The sequence below is a fragment of the Aquarana catesbeiana genome, linkage group LG01 (genome assembly GCF_042186555.1).
Source record: "Aquarana catesbeiana isolate 2022-GZ linkage group LG01, ASM4218655v1, whole genome shotgun sequence".
NCBI classification, from domain to species: domain Eukaryota; kingdom Metazoa; phylum Chordata; class Amphibia; order Anura; family Ranidae; genus Aquarana; species Aquarana catesbeiana.
In genome coordinates this window covers 222,190,066-222,208,000 of record NC_133324.1, presented here as the reverse complement: position 1 = coordinate 222,208,000, position 17,935 = coordinate 222,190,066, and the positions used below count along the sequence as shown (strand labels likewise).

The 17,935-nt window shown below is 43.7% G+C and overlaps 1 protein-coding gene across 1 annotated transcript in view; it reads left to right on the top strand.

Annotated features, from left to right (window-relative positions):
- LOC141139271 (uncharacterized) overlaps window positions 1–17,935 on the top strand; it is a 141,930-nt gene that overhangs the window by 63,281 nt on the left and 60,714 nt on the right. The window contains exons 7-9 of the mRNA XM_073625230.1: window positions 619–729; window positions 4,161–4,212; window positions 14,819–14,993. Coding sequence (XP_073481331.1) covers window positions 619–729; window positions 4,161–4,212; window positions 14,819–14,993 — 338 coding nt within the window. The remainder of the gene's footprint in view (window positions 1–618; window positions 730–4,160; window positions 4,213–14,818; window positions 14,994–17,935) is intronic.

Sequence of the window (17,935 nt, the reverse complement as noted above, 5' to 3'; positions counted from 1 at the left end):
TCTCTGCATTTGAAGTCATATTTACAGCTGCTGGTGTCTGTCCTCCACTGGCCAATTGTGCTCCAATGCCCAGTGTGCATGACATTTAATTTTATATTGCTGAAAAAAAATTAATGTATGGGGGTGTTGAAAAAAATTATCCGCCGATGTCTGCCAGATATGCTAGGTGTGCCATTGAAGGGACCACAGAGCAATATGGGTGTTTGCAAAACATGCCAGTTTTCCAAGAAATATGCAGCAAATTTGAACTTCATCCCTAACTTATAGATATATATTTTTCAAGTGGCACCTGACTACATCTAGGAGTGTGTGCCTAAAGTCCAGCTCCAGTAAAAAAGTTTTTATTTTGCATTGCTCTTTATGTCTCAACCCACGAAATTACTTCTCACTTCCTGTCCTGATGAGACAGCGTACAGGGACAAATAAGAAAAAATTTAAAAAAAGAGACACAGATACCAATAAAAAATACCCGACAAGTAGGTTGAATGTGCTGTGAAACTGCATGCTAAACTACTGTATATCACACTGTCACATATACCTTTGGAGCAGGAATATGGTAATTCAGGTATTATTCATGGCCTTCAGTTTGGTAAGTGTTGCTGTTTTATTTTTCCCTAGGGGTCCCTTTGAAGAGTTTTGATGCAGTCACAGTTGACAGCGATTTGGACTCAGTGACAACAGAGAGGGTGCGAGATCATATTCGTAAAGCCCTGAGCAGCAACAAGAGAGGTGACAGATTGTAAACATTCCCTGGGCCTAAATTGAATGAAATGCAAATTGCCTAGAACAGGAATATATTATGTTCAACCACATGGAGTTTTTTTTAGCTTTTTGATTTATGAATCATATAAACTGAATAGGGAGGTTATATATACATCATACAGAGCTGCTAGGATGACTGATACAATTAAAACTGAACTCCAGGCAAACAGCTCTTTATACATTTTCAGCTGTTTTAACCTGCAAAATCGTTTGTATTTCTCTTCATCTAGTACTGAAATATACACAGAATTGCCATACAGAACTATGAGTACATCTAGGTACCACCCTGCATGCAGCCTATAATTGGACAAAGATGTAGGTTCTTCCCTATCTGTAGCCTGTGATACAACAATAAAGGAGAAGAAGCAGACTGGCGTGCTAATTCCTCTGCTCGCTATACTTTTTCCTCCTGTTATGCCCTGTACACACGACCGGACATTGAACAGACATTCCGACAACAAAATCCATCTGATTTTTTCCGACGGATGTTGGCTCAAACTTGTCTTGCATACACACGGTCACACAAAGTTGTCGGAAAATCCGATCGTTCTGAATGCGGTGACGTAAAACACGTACGTCGAGACTATAAACGGGGCAATAGCCAATAGCTTTCGTCTCTTAATTTATTCTGAGCATGCGTGGCACTTTGTGCTTCGGATTTGTCTACACACGATCGGAATTTAAAGGATCGGATTTTGTTGTCAGAAAATTTTATATCCTGCTCTCAAACTTTGTGTGTCGGAAATTCCGACGCAAAAAGTCCCATGGAGCCCACACACGATCGGAATTTCCGACAACACAATCCGATTGCACTTTCTCCGTCGGAAAATCTGACCGTGTGTACAGGGCATTAGTATGTTCCTTGTCAGCACATTTGCATACAGCAGAAGCTGATTGGCTGATAGCATTGAACCCATGCTGAGTACTCTATACAGGGGATTATTAGAGGATCAACATAAATTCAGGCACTTGCACTCTGTCTCTTTAACTAACACACAGCACTATAGGAAAAATCCCTTTATTGTGCATTCAATTTTAATTTGTAAAACCCAGATTTTATATAAATAAAATCAAAAGATATAAACCAACAATTTAGAAACTCAAAAAACAACTTAATTAGAATGAACCTAAATCCATTTTGGAGTATGAGAGGAAACTGAGGTAACTGAGAAGCCAAAGCAAAAAACAAAAATATAATATAAACTTATTGTAAATGGTAATCCTGGTCACTGCAAGGGGACATCTGTGTTTTTTTTATTGAACATTGCTTATAGGCTATCTAACCAAAACAAAATGTGAAATTTTGCAGTTTACCAATCATTAGATGAGGTGGCTGCATACGTTTTTCTTTTTTTTTCAGCCTCTTTAATTTATTTTCACAAAGTATTTCTGCAAATAGCACATTTCCTCCTAAAGGTTGGCCAATGTATCAAAAACTGTAGCTACCACCAGATCTAAGGACTGGTAAGCTGCAATATATTACTTTTTTGTTCTTGGGTTTGGTGGATATACATTAATAATGACCAAATTAGCCAAAGATAGCAAGAAAATAAGGTCTATGGCATGCAGGGCCAGATCTAGGGGATGCTGGGGTGGGTTGTGCCCCCCATATATTTCAGTCGTGTGCCCCCCCCCCCCCCCCCGGCTGCTATTAACACTGTGCCCAAAGCACCGAACTCCTCCTCCCTGTACTGCCACACAAGGCTTCCCTGAGTCCCCCCAGATACAGCCTGGGAGGAACCCTGAAAGATGGAGGTCAGCACATAAGGAGAAATTAAGGTGGAGGGAATCACAGGGAATCATTTTTGTACAAGAGGTGGTCAAGAATTGATATGAAGCTATAAACACAACAAATAACAGAGACAGTGAATTTTCACAGCACAGGTTTAATATTTACATAGGTAGCACGGGATTGTCACTTTTATTTAGTTCTTTAATCCAGATACAGCCTGCTCAGCACACTTCTCTGCAACCCCTGCACAAAGCCAGCCTCTGCAGACGCACAATTGTTACCAGGTCAGATCTGCTCTAACTATGTGATGCTGTTCTGCTCATCAGCTATGTGCAGTTCAGGGAGGAGGATCTCTGCTAGGTGTCTTGTGAGCAGTGCCAGTGCATGCTATGGATTCCAAGGACCAGAAACATCCACACACTGACAGAGAGAGAAATTCAAGAAGAGGAAATAAGGGGGGGGGGGGGGGGGCTGGACTTTGTAGAGACAAAAATATGTGGGGTGGGGTGGAGGGGAGTCTGGACTTTGGAGAGAAAAAAAAGAAAACAGGAGGGGAGGGTGGTGGACTTTGGAGGAACAAAAAAAGGGGAGGGGGGGGGGGGGGCAGGACTTTGGAGAGCCCAAAAAATGGGAGGGAAGGGAGATGAGTGTGTGAGAAGGGCTGGACTTTAGAGAGACTAAAATAATGGAGGGGGAAAGGGGGTGTGATAAAAGTTAAAAAAATGTGGGGGAGGGGGCTGGACATTGGAGGGACAAAAAACAGGAGGGAAGGGAGATGGGGGTGTAAAAAGGGCTGGACATTGGAGAGACAAAAAATTGAAAGGGGGTGAACTTTGGGAAGATAAAAAATGTGGGGGGAGGGGGCTGGACTTTGGAGAGATGAAAAATGTTTGTGTGTGTGTGTGTGTGTGTGTGTGTGTGGGGGGGGGGGTAGACTTTGGGGAGACAGAAATCCAGGGGGGCTGGACTTTGGAGAGACTGAAAAAGCCTTTGCATGCATGCAATGTGCTTCTTTCTGCTAATGTTACCTAGTTCATTGCCTTTGTCAGATTACATTAGAGATTCGTTATACAGTATATAATTTTAAGGCGCTGCTGCTTCCGACCAAGAAGGTAATACAAGCTCCCAGTTGGAGAATGCACCAGAGCTCCCATACACCAGTTGGCATTATGCCCCCCTGACTTTTTTTCCTGCACCTCCATTTCAGACAGGCTAGATCCAGCCCTGTTGACACGGCAGCAGTGGTAAACACCAACCCCCCACATTTCTACTGGATTTAAGATTTTAATCTACTTAGATTTAAGATTTTAATATATCTTGGGAACACTTTATATGTTATATTGTTATTACTAATTTATATAGTACCAATTGGTGGTTCTTTACACAGTAAGTCTTACTAGAATGTATGTAATGACAAGTACAAAATCTGTATCAGAAAAAAAGCATAGAACAATAACAAAATACTATTTTATTACCTGTATGAGTTTACAGTCTTGAACTGCCCTGTCAATTTTATATTGCATGGAGAGTAAATGTAGAATGTAATATAGATTAATGAGAACATACCTTCAAGATTTGAGCAAGGATTGAGAATATGTTGTCTAAACAATTTTCTACATATTTTTAGAATGTGCAAAATATACTTACATACAGCTTTGTTACTCAGATCCTGGCCACAGTAAAAGAAGAGGCCTTCGTGATAGGGATGATTGCGGAGGGTAAGTTCAGCTGGAGCATGTTCTGATCTTCTGTTTGGAATCATATTCATATTTTATTTATTTATTAGAATAACTGAATAGTGTAAAAAATCGTATCATTTAGTTATGAAGTTTTAAAAGAAACCTTGTTTTAGAAATCACCTCAATAATGTGGCAATTTATTACCCAACAAAATAACCAAAAAATAAAGGGAGTTTCCTTTTTCTATGAACTACTAACTAAGTACCCAAATAATATTAAAAACACACACATGACTAAATGGGAGAAAGACTTAGCTCAAGAATTCTCTTGGGACCAATGAAAAAAAGCCATTCATATATCCAGTAAATCATCCGCGTGTATCGAACACTGGGATAATGCACAAAAAATACTGAATAATAATAATGGTATTTGACCCCATTTAAATGGTATTTGACCCCATATAAATTATCAAAAATGTATCCCTCTACATCTGACATATGTTGGAGATGTAACGAACAGACAGGTAACCTTCTGCACATATTATGGAGCTGTAAAAACCTGCAAAGCTTTTGGAACTCAATAGCTTCATTTATATAAATAAGGCCAAGGATAAATCCAAGGAAAGATCCAAGCTTACTCACTGGCCAGCCTGCTGACAACCGAATCAACCTATCTAACAGTATGCGTTAAAACAGGGGTTTAGTCTGCACGTGTTTGCAAATACATGCGTAAGCCACAAAGCCTCGCCATGGCATCCTGGTATCTGTGGTCCTATCACTAGCTTATGAGTGACTCCACAATGGAAGCACATGCATTCTGATGGATAGGTGGAGGCCAGGTGGACTAAAGGGAGCCCACCCCTTCTTAAAAGTACATTCAATATCAATAGCTTCATTTATAGAAGACCTTACGAGAAATCTAACCAAACTTACTCTGGCCACAGCCTTACTCAGCCTAAATTTTGACATATACCCTACAACGTTTAGAGCTCCGGGAGATCAGGCGCATGAGGCTGCAGATGGGCACAGTGACTCGAATATAAGCTGAGGGGGCTTTTTCAGCACAAAAAAAGTGGTGAAAAACTCGGCTTATACTCTAGTATATACGGTAATAACTTTCAATAAAAATGTATTATTCAAAAAAAAAAGAAACCTTGTTTTTACATGTGTGTGGGGACAGCCATAGTTGCTTCTTATTTTGATGTTATCATGCTTAATAGTACTACTTTTTAAGTGCAGGTCTATGTTTTAGGTCTCATCTGATTAAAAAAATAGATCATCACCTCTGACCGGACCAAAGTCTCAGCGGCCTTCGCTGATTTTCTGACCACTTTATACAGTAAACCCCCCTCTTCCCCCTTGATTTAGCAGATGGCTTCTTCCATGACCTCCATCTCCCCCCCCTTTCATCTGCGGCTCACATGGCCCTCATGCAGACATTTCTGAACTGGAGGTAGCCCAGGCCGTCAAAGGGATTCGGCTTTCAAAGGCCCCGAGCCCAGACAGCTTCTCTGGCCTATATTACCAGAAATTTTCCTCCCTCCTGCTCCCCCCCATTTGACAGCATACTTTAATAGCATGAAACAGGGAGCACTGCCTTCCCCTGAGTTCTTACGAGTGCAAATATCCATGATTCCAAAAACCACTGTGGAAGCCCATGACCCCCAAGCCTCCTGGCCTATTTCTCTGCTAAATGAGGATGTGAAACTATTGGGCAAGATCCTGTGTTCTCACATTAGCAGATACCTACATTCTCTGATCCACAGGGACCAGGTAGGCTTTGTGCCTGATCGCCAGGCAGGGGACAATGTTCGGAAAGGTGGTTCATCTGATTTCCCTGTTACACCACCGCAAAATCCCAGGATTTCTTCTCTCGCTTGACATATACAAAGCTTTTGACTGCCTCTCGTGGGACTACTTATGCTGTGTGCTTCAACGGTGGGGCTTTGGAGACTCAGTTCTCACCTGGCTGACCGCACTCTACTCTTCCCCTTCAGCTGCCATCTGCTATGCGGGCTACATATCGCCCCCATTCCCCATCTCCAGAGGAACACGGCAGGGTTGCCCCCTGTCTCCTGTTCTCTTTATCCTTTCCCTTGAACCTCTGGCCATGGCCCTTAGAGCTTACCCAAATATTAATGGAATCCCATACGCAGACAAATGTTACAAGGTAAATATATTTGCGGATGACGCTCTTTTGACCCCTATTAACCCAATTGTCTCCTTACCCAATCTACATTCCCTCCTGACCTGCTTTGCCACCATCTCAGAGCTCCAGATTAATCCCCACAAAACCACTGTGCTGAATATTTCCCTTCCAGGTTCCCTTGTTACGCACCTCCAATCCACCTTCCCATACCGATGGACCGGATCCGCTTTAGAATATTTGGATATTAAGCTGACTCCCTCTTACTCCTCTATTTTTTCTGCTAACTACTATCCCCTGTTACGTACCATCACGGTGCTCATGATATCTTGGCGGTTCCCCACCTTGTCTTGGATTGGCCACATCCATGCCGTCAAGATGACGTTCTTTCCGAAGATCTTATACTTCTTCCGGACTCTACAGGTTCAGATCCCTGCATTTTGCTTGTGTCTTCTCAAGAAAAGGCTTCTCTCCTTTATTTGAGACAGAAAGCATCCCAGGGTCTCCCACTTTACCCTGTATGCCCACAGGCTGAGAGGTGGGCTTGGATTCCCAAATATCGCCAAATATTACCAGGCTGCGCTAATCTCCCAGCTTGCAATGCTCCGGGCTACCTCCGATATTCCATTCTGGGTTCTCCTGGAAATCCTCAACTGTGCACTGGTCCCCATCTCTGCCCTCTTATGGCTTCCTCCTAAAATGCATCTCCCCTCACTCAGCCCTCTGATGGCTCATGTCTCTGCCCCCCCCCCCCCCTCTCCTAAATAACCCTATGTTTCTCCCCGGCTTAGAACAACCTCATGTTTTTTCCTGGTGGCCAGTCCATGGATTCTCTCAGGTCCAACATTTTCTTGGAACCCACACCTTCCCCTCATGGGCTTCAATCCAAGAGACTCATGAACCTCCCCCAGTGGAATTCTTCCGCTATTTCCAATTACGACACTGGATTTCCTCTCTCAGACGCAATTATGCTTTTCTGTACCAGAAAATGGCCTTTGAGCAAACATGCCAACACTCTCCAGGATCTCCTGGTACCATATTTTTGATTTACCGCTCCCTTAACTTGAACGGGACTCCAACCTCCTTATCTTATGTCCCCAAATGGGAGCGGGACTTATCCCCCATTGATTTGGCAGATTGGAGCAAAGCCTGGTCTAATATTGCTAAATGTTCCTTTAACATGGCTACCCTAGAGGCAGCCTATAGGGTATTCCTCCGTTGGTACTGAGTTCCAACCCGTATTGCCAAATTCAACCCATCCTACAGTAATAGATGCTTCAGGAGCTGAGGTCAGCGTGGAAATAAACTTCATATCTGGTGGTCCTGCCCTTAGTGGGATTCTGGTCAAGGATGTTTGGTCTTCTGTTTACTCTCTTCCATGTGTCTACCCGCAAGGTTGCCAAGTTGGCCTTACTCCACTGCCCAATCCAGGGCCTCTTATCCTATCACCTGAAATTAGCCACCTATTTGTTTATTGCTGTGAAGCGTGCAAAAGCAAGGGCCTAGAAGAGTCCGGCTGTCTCGTTTGCAGAGGCGAAGAGCATCTTAACGACTCTCATGATTAATGAGAAAATGTCTAGTATTCTCCATGACTCCCACGCCAAATTCCTTAAGATATGGGGCCCGTGGTGATCCTACGTTCTTCCTACTTTGCATCCGACATTTATTCATGTAAAACCTTTATCCCAAAAAGGAAAAAACTTTTGCTGTAACTATTTGTAAAGTGTTAGCTAGAGTTCAGCTTCAATTTGTTAGTGTATCTAAAACTGCTAGTCCGTCTAACACTCGCCTCCCCCCAGATTAACAATCCTGTTGTCCAAAGGTGCCCCTGTGCTCCTTCATCCAGAGCGGGGGCACGCTAATACAAAAGGTGTTTTACTGGCCAGATCACCAGGTGAAAACAGAGGGAAAAAAGCTTAAAAAAAATGAATACAGCCACCACATCTAATGATTGGTAAGCTGCAATATAATACATGTTTGGCTTTAGGTTTAATACTGCTTTAAGTCTGCCATAATTTGTTAAATGCTTGTTTGTTGTTAGTGGCTCAGGTAGTTTTTCCTAGCACTGAGCTATTTTCATATTTTTACTAATAGCCTAAATGTGTACAAAGAAACATGGCTTGCAAATGAACCTGCGCTTTGTCTATATAGGGCAGAAAAAGATGTGTACTTGACTGTATTTGGAAAAACCCAACGAGTCCTCAATGGTGTCTTATTTAGTTTGTCTTGAAACATGGCATATATAGTATACAGCAGTGAGGGCGAACCATTTTGAGCCCGAGTGCCCAAACTGCGACACAATACCAACTTATTTATTTCAAAGTGCCAACACTGGTGATGATCGCCCACCCCAAGAGGGTTTGCAGTCAGTTCAACACTCACCCGGCTTTGGCATCCAGTGTCGGTGTGTCTGGCAGCAGCTTCTCCTTTTGTTGGTGCCTGTGATTGCCCTCCTCACTCTCGATCCTGTCCTATCAGCACCTCTCAGCATCGTCCTCTCACTCCTCTATGGCTGGTTCAACTCCAGTGGCTGTTGTGGCTTGGGCTCTCTCTTTTCCAAACCACCTCACCCTAGGGTGAACACATTTCCAAACTGCCATTCAGGAACACCCAACTTCCCCCCCAAAAATGAGGGGGGGGCAATGTAGTCTCAGGGATGACAGGGAATTTGGCGTGACTTATCGGGTGAATGGCTGGTGTTAGCACATAAATCATCCCCACACCATGCTAGATATGGTGTCAGGATGATCAAATCACATTATTTCTATTACCACATTGTAATATATCATGAAAGTTCAACTCACCATAATGCAGAATCAGTGGGAACCCTGAGCTTGTCACTTGCCACCAGATGCAGTGTGCCACTTTCCACCTGTAGTCTGCCACCAGTTGCAGTTTGCCACTTGCCACCCGTAGTCCAGATGCAGTGTGCTACTTGCCACCCACCTGTATCCTGCCACTAGATGCAGTTTGCCACTTGCCACCTGTATCCTGCCACCAGTTGCAGTGTGCCAATTTCCACCCGTAGCCTGCCACCAGATGCAGTGTGCCACTTGCCACCCATAGCTTGCCATCAGATGCAGTGTGCCATTTGCCACCCATAGCTTGCCACCAGATGCAGTATGCCACTTGCCGGCCATAGCTGTGTCACTTGCCACCTATGTACCCCTGTGTCACTATGTCACCTTCATTACTGTCCAGTGTCCACTTGTGTGACTGTCACCTTCTTCATTACTTTTTTCCCTCACCTTCCAAGTTCCAATATTCCCTCTGGTGACTCCGAGTGGTCCCTCAGACAGTGAGTCGGGCTGTGGGCAAAGGGAGGAGAAGTCAGGCACTCGGGCAGCCATTGATCTGATCCAGCAGCAGCACACAGAACAGACACCAGATGACCTGTCCCTGCTGCTGTCACTCCCTCTGCATGCTGCTGGGCGCCAGGCCGCGGGTGCCGAGGAAGGAGGTGGGTGGAGAAGAGTCACTGCCTGGAGAGGGAAGATCACGCCAGTCCCTGCTGCTTGCTGCTGGGTGCCGGAGAAGGAGGAGGTGCCGAGGAGGGTGGAGACAGCAGTGCAGCACTAAGTGCGGGCCTTGCTCCCGGCCTCACTGTCTGAGAAATTCAGAGTCTGTGATGTCACTGGTTGCTGGACGCCAGGCAGACCGGCCCTAGCAACCAGTTCCAGAAGTGTAGAGAAATGCAGTCCCGGGCAATCCGGGACATGTGGGCACCCTACCTCAGCCTCCTCTCACTCTTGTCTCCATACTCCTCTCACCCTTTCTCTCCCTTTTCCCTCAGCCCTTTTTTTCCCGGGCTCCAGGCTGTCCCTCCTCTTATTTTTGCAGGGCATGCTAGGGCTGTAGTTTTCCTTTGATTAAAATGGAGCCATAGTCTTCTGGGGCTACATGTCCCATGGTGCACTTGTCCTGGGCCCTCATTGGTCCCTGGCTGCAGCCAACCAAGAGTCTTCTTGTCAGCTCCTTCCTCTACTGCAGTGCAGAGGCTTGTATGAAGTTTCTAAGGGCAACCAGTCGGCTCTTTCCCCCACATTCCAAGCAGCCTTACTGGGCTCCGGTAAACTTCTGCCCTGGCCTGATAGTTAACACCTGGGACACTCTCCCCTCCTCCCGATTGGCTGGCTGGCTTTGTTGTTAATTTTCTGCTGCCCAGCCCACTCACCAAGCCAGCGCAGAGCCGCAGATTGGACAAAGCAGCGGACGCACACATCGGCCCGGCTCCCATGACTGACACCTGCGCTGGCCAATTGCCACCTTGGACAGGACCTGCCCAGCCCACCCACCGAGCCAACGCAGACCTGCGCATTGGCCGAAGCAGCGGACGCATGCATCGGCCCGGCTCCCATGACTGACACCTGCGCTGACCAATTGCCTCCTTGCATGGGCAAGCCAATAGGTGAGATGCATAGAGGGCATAGGGGGGGGGGGCAGAACTGCAAGAGGCTGTGCGTGTGCTGCTGGTAAAGCCTGAGCTGAGTCAATAGACCAAGCACCAGCATATTTTTAACGGGCAGTCGAGCACTTCTGTTACGGACAAGAGAAAAGATGGCGTCCCTGCTCGTGTGCCCACAGAGAGGGCTCTGCATGCCAGCTGTGTCACGCGTGCCATAGGTTTGCCATCACTGGTATACAGCATTATACAAACAATTTGACGTATTATGCAACTTTATTTCAAAAATATGCTTACTTATAAGACCTTATGATTATGAATAAGCACAAAAGGTGCAACACACTTCAAAGTGCTCGAATTATGCTATCTGTATGCCATGCTTTATGACTGAATAAATTACCACCAATATTGCAAGACACTGCTAAGGACTTGTGTTTTTACAAGTTCGGTGTAACAGAACTGGCAAGGTCCAAGGACTAATTGCATCTGTGCATGCACAGTAAGTTATGGCTAACTAAAAGTTTGACGTACTTTATGTGTAGAACAAAATGACTGCTCCTCTGTGAAAATAGGGAGACACGTAAATAAAATACTGAATAAAATACCATGTCATCATTACAAATATTTTTATTACTCCTTTAAGAAAAGAGGACAACACATTTTACCAGTTTTGCTTCCTTCCAGTATTAACTTCCTTTGCAACGCTCTTGGTCACATAACCTCTCAGAGAGAGGAAAGAAGTAGATACTGTAAAACTTTTCCCTGTCAGGCACTATAATCACAGGGCAAAATGTGGAGCAGATAATTATGTAATGTCCAGCAGCTGCCACTGAATCCACTCTGCGACACCAGTCCCCAGCATATTGTTTGTACTGGGTCCTGATCTGATTGAGGTCTGAATGGGGTCATATCTTGACTTAGGCTCACCAACGCAACATACAGTCAGGTCCATATATACAGTCATACCCTACTTTTAAGTACACAATGGGGTTTATTTACTAAAGCTAAAAAGTGCAAAATCAGGCTCACTTCTGTATAGAAACCAATGAGCTTCTAATCCCAGCTTGTTCAATTAAGCTTTGGTAATAAAACCTGGAAGCTCATTGGTTTCTATGCAGAAGTGAGTCTGATTTTGCACTTTCCAGCTTTAGTAAGTAAACCCCATTATGTATTTAAAAGTGGGGTATGCCTGAATTTGGACACAGGCACAATTTTATTTTTTTTTTAGGTATTTACCAAAACATATTCAAGCTATTGTGATATAATGGGCTGAAAGTGCACACTCTTAGGTTTAATTTGAGAGTATGTACATCCAAATTGGAGAAAGAGTTTAGGAATTACAGCTCTTAAGAACAGCCACCCCCCTTTTTCAAGGGACCAAAAGTAATTGGACAATTAAATCAAAAGCTGTTTCATGGCCAGGTGTGGGCTGCTCCTTTGTTATGTCTTCATCAGTTAAGCAGGTAAAAGGTCTAGAGTTGATTCTAAGTGTGGTATTTGCATTTGGAATCTATTGCTCTGAACCTACATCATGTATTCAAAGGAGCTGTCCATGCAAGTGAAACAGGCAATTGTAATGCCGCGTACACACAACCAGACTTTCTGGGAAACTAGGTCCGACAGTCTTCCTGACGGACTTCCGGCGGACTTTCTGAACGGACGGACTTGCCTACACACGACCGGACTTTCCGGCAGACTAGGTCTGCCGGTCTTCCCGACGGACTTTCAACTGAGTTACGGCTGACTTTCCAAATGGACGGACTTGCCCACACACGGCCAAGTCCGTTCAGTTTGAACATGACGGGACTAGAAAAGGAAGTCAATCTCGCCGCTTTTATCGGCGAGATTGGCACCTTGCGAGCCCTGTCGTGGGGCATACCAGGCCCTTAGGTCTGGTATGGATTTTAAGGGGAACCCCCTACTCCGAAAAAACCCCATGTTGATGAGGACAAGAGCCTCTTCCCGACAACCCTGGCCGTTGGTTGTCGGGGTCTGCGGGCGGGGGCTTATCAGAATCTGGGAGCCCCCTTTAATAAGGGGGCCCACAGATCCTGGCCCCCCCACCCTATGTGAATGAGTATGGGGTACATGGTACCCCTACCCATTCACCTAGGGAAAAAGTGTCAATAAAAAAACACACTACACAGGTTTTTAAAGTAATTTATTAGACAGCTTCGGGGTCTTCTTCCGGCTTCGGGGGTCTTCTTCCGACTTCGGGGGTCTCTCCGGTTCTTCTCCACTGTCTCCGGCCTCTTCTCCCATTGTTCGACCTCTTCTCTGCGCTCTCCGGGTCTTCTGCTGGGCCCCTCCGCTATCTTCTGCTCTTTTGCCGCTTTTTTGCTAGCGGTGGCCCGGACTTCTGCCTTCTGCCTTCTTGTCTTCTTCCCTCTTCTCTTCTTCCGATGTTGACACGACGCTCTCTCCAGCTGGAATGCTCTCTGAGCACTCCGATGTGACTTATATAGGCGGTGACCCCGCCCCCTTATGCCGTCACAGTCACTGGGCATGCTGGGACTGTGACGCCATAAGGGGGTGTGGTCATCGGATGATGTTGACTAAGCATTGGTGTTTATTGATGTCATAGAAAACAGAAGCTGCTGCATGAATTCTGCCGTGTTTAGAGATATACTGTCAGCCCAGATTCAGCCAAATGCAGCAAAGTTGATTGGACGGCGATTCACAGTACCGATGGACAATGATCCAAAATGCACTGCAAAAGCAACCCTGGCCCATTCCAGCCTTGTGTAGGTCTACAATCTTGTCCCTGACATCCTTGGACAGCTCTTTGATCTTGGCCATGGTGGATAGATTGATTGATTGCTTTTGTGGACAGGTGTCTTTTATACAGGTAACAAACTGAGAATAGGAGCACTCCCTTTAAGAGAGTGCTATTAATCTCAGCTCGTTACCTATATAGAAGACACCTGGGAGCCAGAAAACTTGCTGATTGATAGGGGATCAAAATAAACCTACCATTAAAGTTATAGACTGATCATTTGTCAGTTGGCAAATGTACAAAATCAGCAGGGGATCAAATACTTTTTTCCCTCACTGGATATACTTTTATTTGTTCTAGGGCCCAGGCTGACTGAGGTCTGAATGGTTTAATATCCCCAGTCATAGCTCCTAGCCACAAACGTATTTTATTTGTGCTTGGTGCCACTCTCCTTAAAGTTTGAATTTAAAGTATCCACACTCAGGGCCACCAACATATATTATTTGCACTATGCCCCACTCAGACTGAGGTCTGACCTTCACCCAACAATATAAATTATTTTATACTTCATACTTTCATACTTTGATTGTAGGCTGGTGGTCTCTCTCAAGCCACCAATCACCAACACATTTTATTTACCGTGGGTTTAGGGAGCTAATGCCCCCAGCCCAGTCTTCCCTTGCTGAAGCTTCCATGTGACAACATCAGGTGCCTAAGTGACATATCACAAAGCAGTCACACTGTCATGTGGGAGGAAGGGGAGTAAATCAAATTCTACTATTGACACGAGAGCAGGAAGTAAAATAAATCTCCCTATAGAGACATTTGTCCGAGTGGCATCTGTCAAAGGTAGCTTATCCCTTCATTTCCTCCTATTTCTGATCATAATTGGTTCTATGGTTTCCTAGAGTTTGTGTAAATCTTTACAATTACTAGGTGCCTAAGTGACCTATCCCCAAGCAATCACATGTGATTGAATGTAATTTGGGAGGAAGGGCAGTGAGTCACATACTATACTTCCCATACCCAGAAACATAGAATATTTCTTTTTGTTCATGTTGGTGGAACAGAGCAGCAAAAGAGTGCGGGTAAGGTAGTATGGTCAGCTGTGAAAATGGCAGTTAAGTGAATACGTTGGTTTACCTTGCATAGACAAAGCACAGGTTCATGTATAAGAAATGTCTCCACATTACATGGCTAGGTTACTCCGTAGAGATAAGGGCATACCTCAGTTCCAGATAACCTGGGAAATGTTAAGGTTAGTGTTGGTGAAATTAAGACAAATATCATTGCGTGTAAAAGATATACCCTGTTATTCTACTTTAGCATTTGATAAACATTTAAATGTATTTTCCCTTAAAGCTATTGGATTTTTCTTTCAGATACACTGGCTCTAACAAGATTACCACTGATGATGAAGATGACGAGGACTTTGATAGAACTTTCACCTCAAGAGAATGGAGGGGTGGAAGCCCAAAACGGTGGAGCTCAAGTCCACTTAAATCAACTGACTTGTCCAGAGATCGCAATGCTAAAGGACCTACTAGTGATTTTTTGGTATATCAGATACTGTATAATGTGATTTTTTTACTTTGTGGTGCCTGCTTTGTAGTCCGTGTGTAGGTTTTTATTATTTAATCACCAGCTACCAGAAATATTTTCATCTACATTTTTCCTTTACATGCAAAAAAAGAAAGATTATGCCATTTCCAATGTATTTTCGAGAATAATATATGAAAAATGTTTATTGCTAAGTCCTAAAAGGCAGGCTGCATAAAACCTTTATAAAAATTGTCAGCTGTGACACTCAGATCCACTTTCTAGTCAAATGCCAGGCCTCCCCTACCAAACCGTATTCAACCATTTTGAGCAAGTCAGAAGCCTGACTGGCTCTGAATGGCTCTAATTAGGGTTGCTTTGGTGATCGCACCTTCATTCACACATTTAAAAGGTGTTCCAGGGTCTATTAACATAAGAGCAGGAAGAAAGGGAAATAAGGGAGACATTTGTCTCTGTAGCACTATAAAAGGTGGCTTTTTCTTTAATTATGAGATTTCCTGTCAAATCACCAGGATATAAAGTTAGGGAAACTCTGTCTATGGGGGACACAAAACCTTACAGTCCTAAATAGGCCATCGTGTGGTCTGATTTAATCGTAAAAATGTTGTATTTGCTGGTATGGTACTGAGATTTTATGGCTGCAGTCAGCGAGGTCAGTGCAGATAATTCTGTATAATTAGAAACTTGTAGTAATGTGTCTATAATTATTTCTATGGTTTCCTAGAATTTGTGTGCAAATCTTTACAATTATTGTCATTATAATTATTGTAATAATCATAAGTTAGGATCAGGATGAGAAGAGGCTCATAAAGTTGTTTTAAATGGAGACCACTGGCTTCACAGACTGGAATAAAAACCATTGCAAGTCCACCCAAAAGTGATATGCAGTTGGAGCCTTCTGAATTTATAATATTTATTAAATATTTATTACATTATCCCTGACTCTGTTCCATTTCCACCTGGACATTTCTTTGGGTGTTCCCACCCACTTTGCATGTTTTAAAAGCATCTCGTGCAATCGCCACTATATAAAAAAAATCCAACAGACAGAGTGTAATGGTTATGCTGGCCATACACTATACGAAAAATCGGCCGAAAAATCGTTCATATAGACACTTCATTCGTTTTTCGGCAAGTTAATGGGCACAAATCGATAATCGTTTGTGATGTTTTTGTGGAAAAAAAACGAACGGCAAGTTTGGAAAATTTCTGCTGAACGTACAATAAATTCCAAGGTTAATGTGTTTCCTGTCCGAACTGTCTGCACTAGGTATAGGTAAAAAAAACTAACAAAAAATTATTTATTTATGTCCAGTGAACGATGGCACGATCGTTTGCGGTCACGGTCGAACGTTCGTTTTTTGAAAATGTTTTCGACCGATTTTTCGTATAGTGTATGGCCAGCATTACAGACCCAGGAACTCAAGTACGAAGACCTTACCAATAGAGTTCCTGGAAATTATATAAAACTATACAACTATTAACTTTTCACCATCTACCCCAATCTGAAATCTCAGCTATGAGTGTTAAAGTTGATGAAATCTAAAAGATATAAACAGCAGCTATCAGTTAGTATCACTTAAGAGAGAACAACACTTTTACTGGCAGAGAACATGCTCACTTTGGATTGTCTCTGAATAGTCATAATCAACTTGATGTCATAGTTCATAGCACGGTATTACCTACCTACTGCAATACAGGGAGAATTTACAGTAGCTTTAATGTTGTGCTTTAGGAATTTATGTTAAGAGCATCCAACTCTTAAAGTAGTTCTAAAAGATAAAACTATTTTTAATCTAAAATAAAAAACATATTGTACTTACCTGTTCTGTGCAATGGTAATGCATAGAGTGGCCCTGAACCTCCTCTTCTGTGGTCCCCTGTCCGCGCTCTATGCTCCTGCTCTTCTGCATGTGCCACCATAGCAAGCCGCTTGCTATGGGGCAAGTATGCGGGCTCGCTCTCAAGCTGGGCTGTGTGCATCCATAAACACACACAGCACACCCCCTGCTCTCTGCTTACAGGATTTGATTGACAGCAGCAGGAGCCAATGGCCCCGCTTCTTTCTCTGTGTCCTGTGAATGCAGGCAGAGAGGAGAGATCTGCTACAGATGAGCACAGTGCTGGATCAAGTGAGTAAGTATTTAGGGGAGGGAGGGGGCAATACTGCATGGGGAAATTTTTTACCTAATGCACGGAATGCATTAGGGTAAAACATTTTATGAATTTAGAACTACTGTAGCCACCCTGACGTTATGATTATGTCAGATTTTTGCATCTCAAGGCGGTACATTGTTTTGCATAAAAATTTGGCGTTTTATATTGTAGGCCTGTAATTCTTTGTAATAACACACGTAAGAGCCCATTCACACAGGGACGACTTGTCAGGCGACCTAGTATAATAAAATAATAAAAAAACTATAGATAATTATAAAAAATAATAATATATACTAATAATAAAATACATTTCCCCATTTACTATCGCTGTTTTCTAGTTGGTCTAAAACCACTTTTGATGTAAAGGGACACTTTTTGGTTGCTATGGACAATCTCAAGTTTCCAGGCAGAAAGAACAGTATATATAATATAAAACTACATGCAAGGTACTGGACAAAGCATTAGGGACAAAAGGGATGTGAAATGATTTCATACAGTAATGTAATCTATAAGATTACAGTGTACTGTATGTGTTATGAATTTTGTACTTTTTGAATTTGGCGCCAGGCTCCACCCCCATGCGTTGCGACGCTCGCAGGGAACGGAGCCCGGCACACAGAGGCATCGGTGGAGGACACAACCCGCAGACACAGCGGGGGGGACATTGCAGGATCCTGGGGACAAGGTAAGTAACCTGGACTAGGATCCTGAGATGCAATCCCGAGTGTGGCTCGGGGTTACCGCTAATGGTACTGAAATTTAACCCTGAGCCACACTCGGGA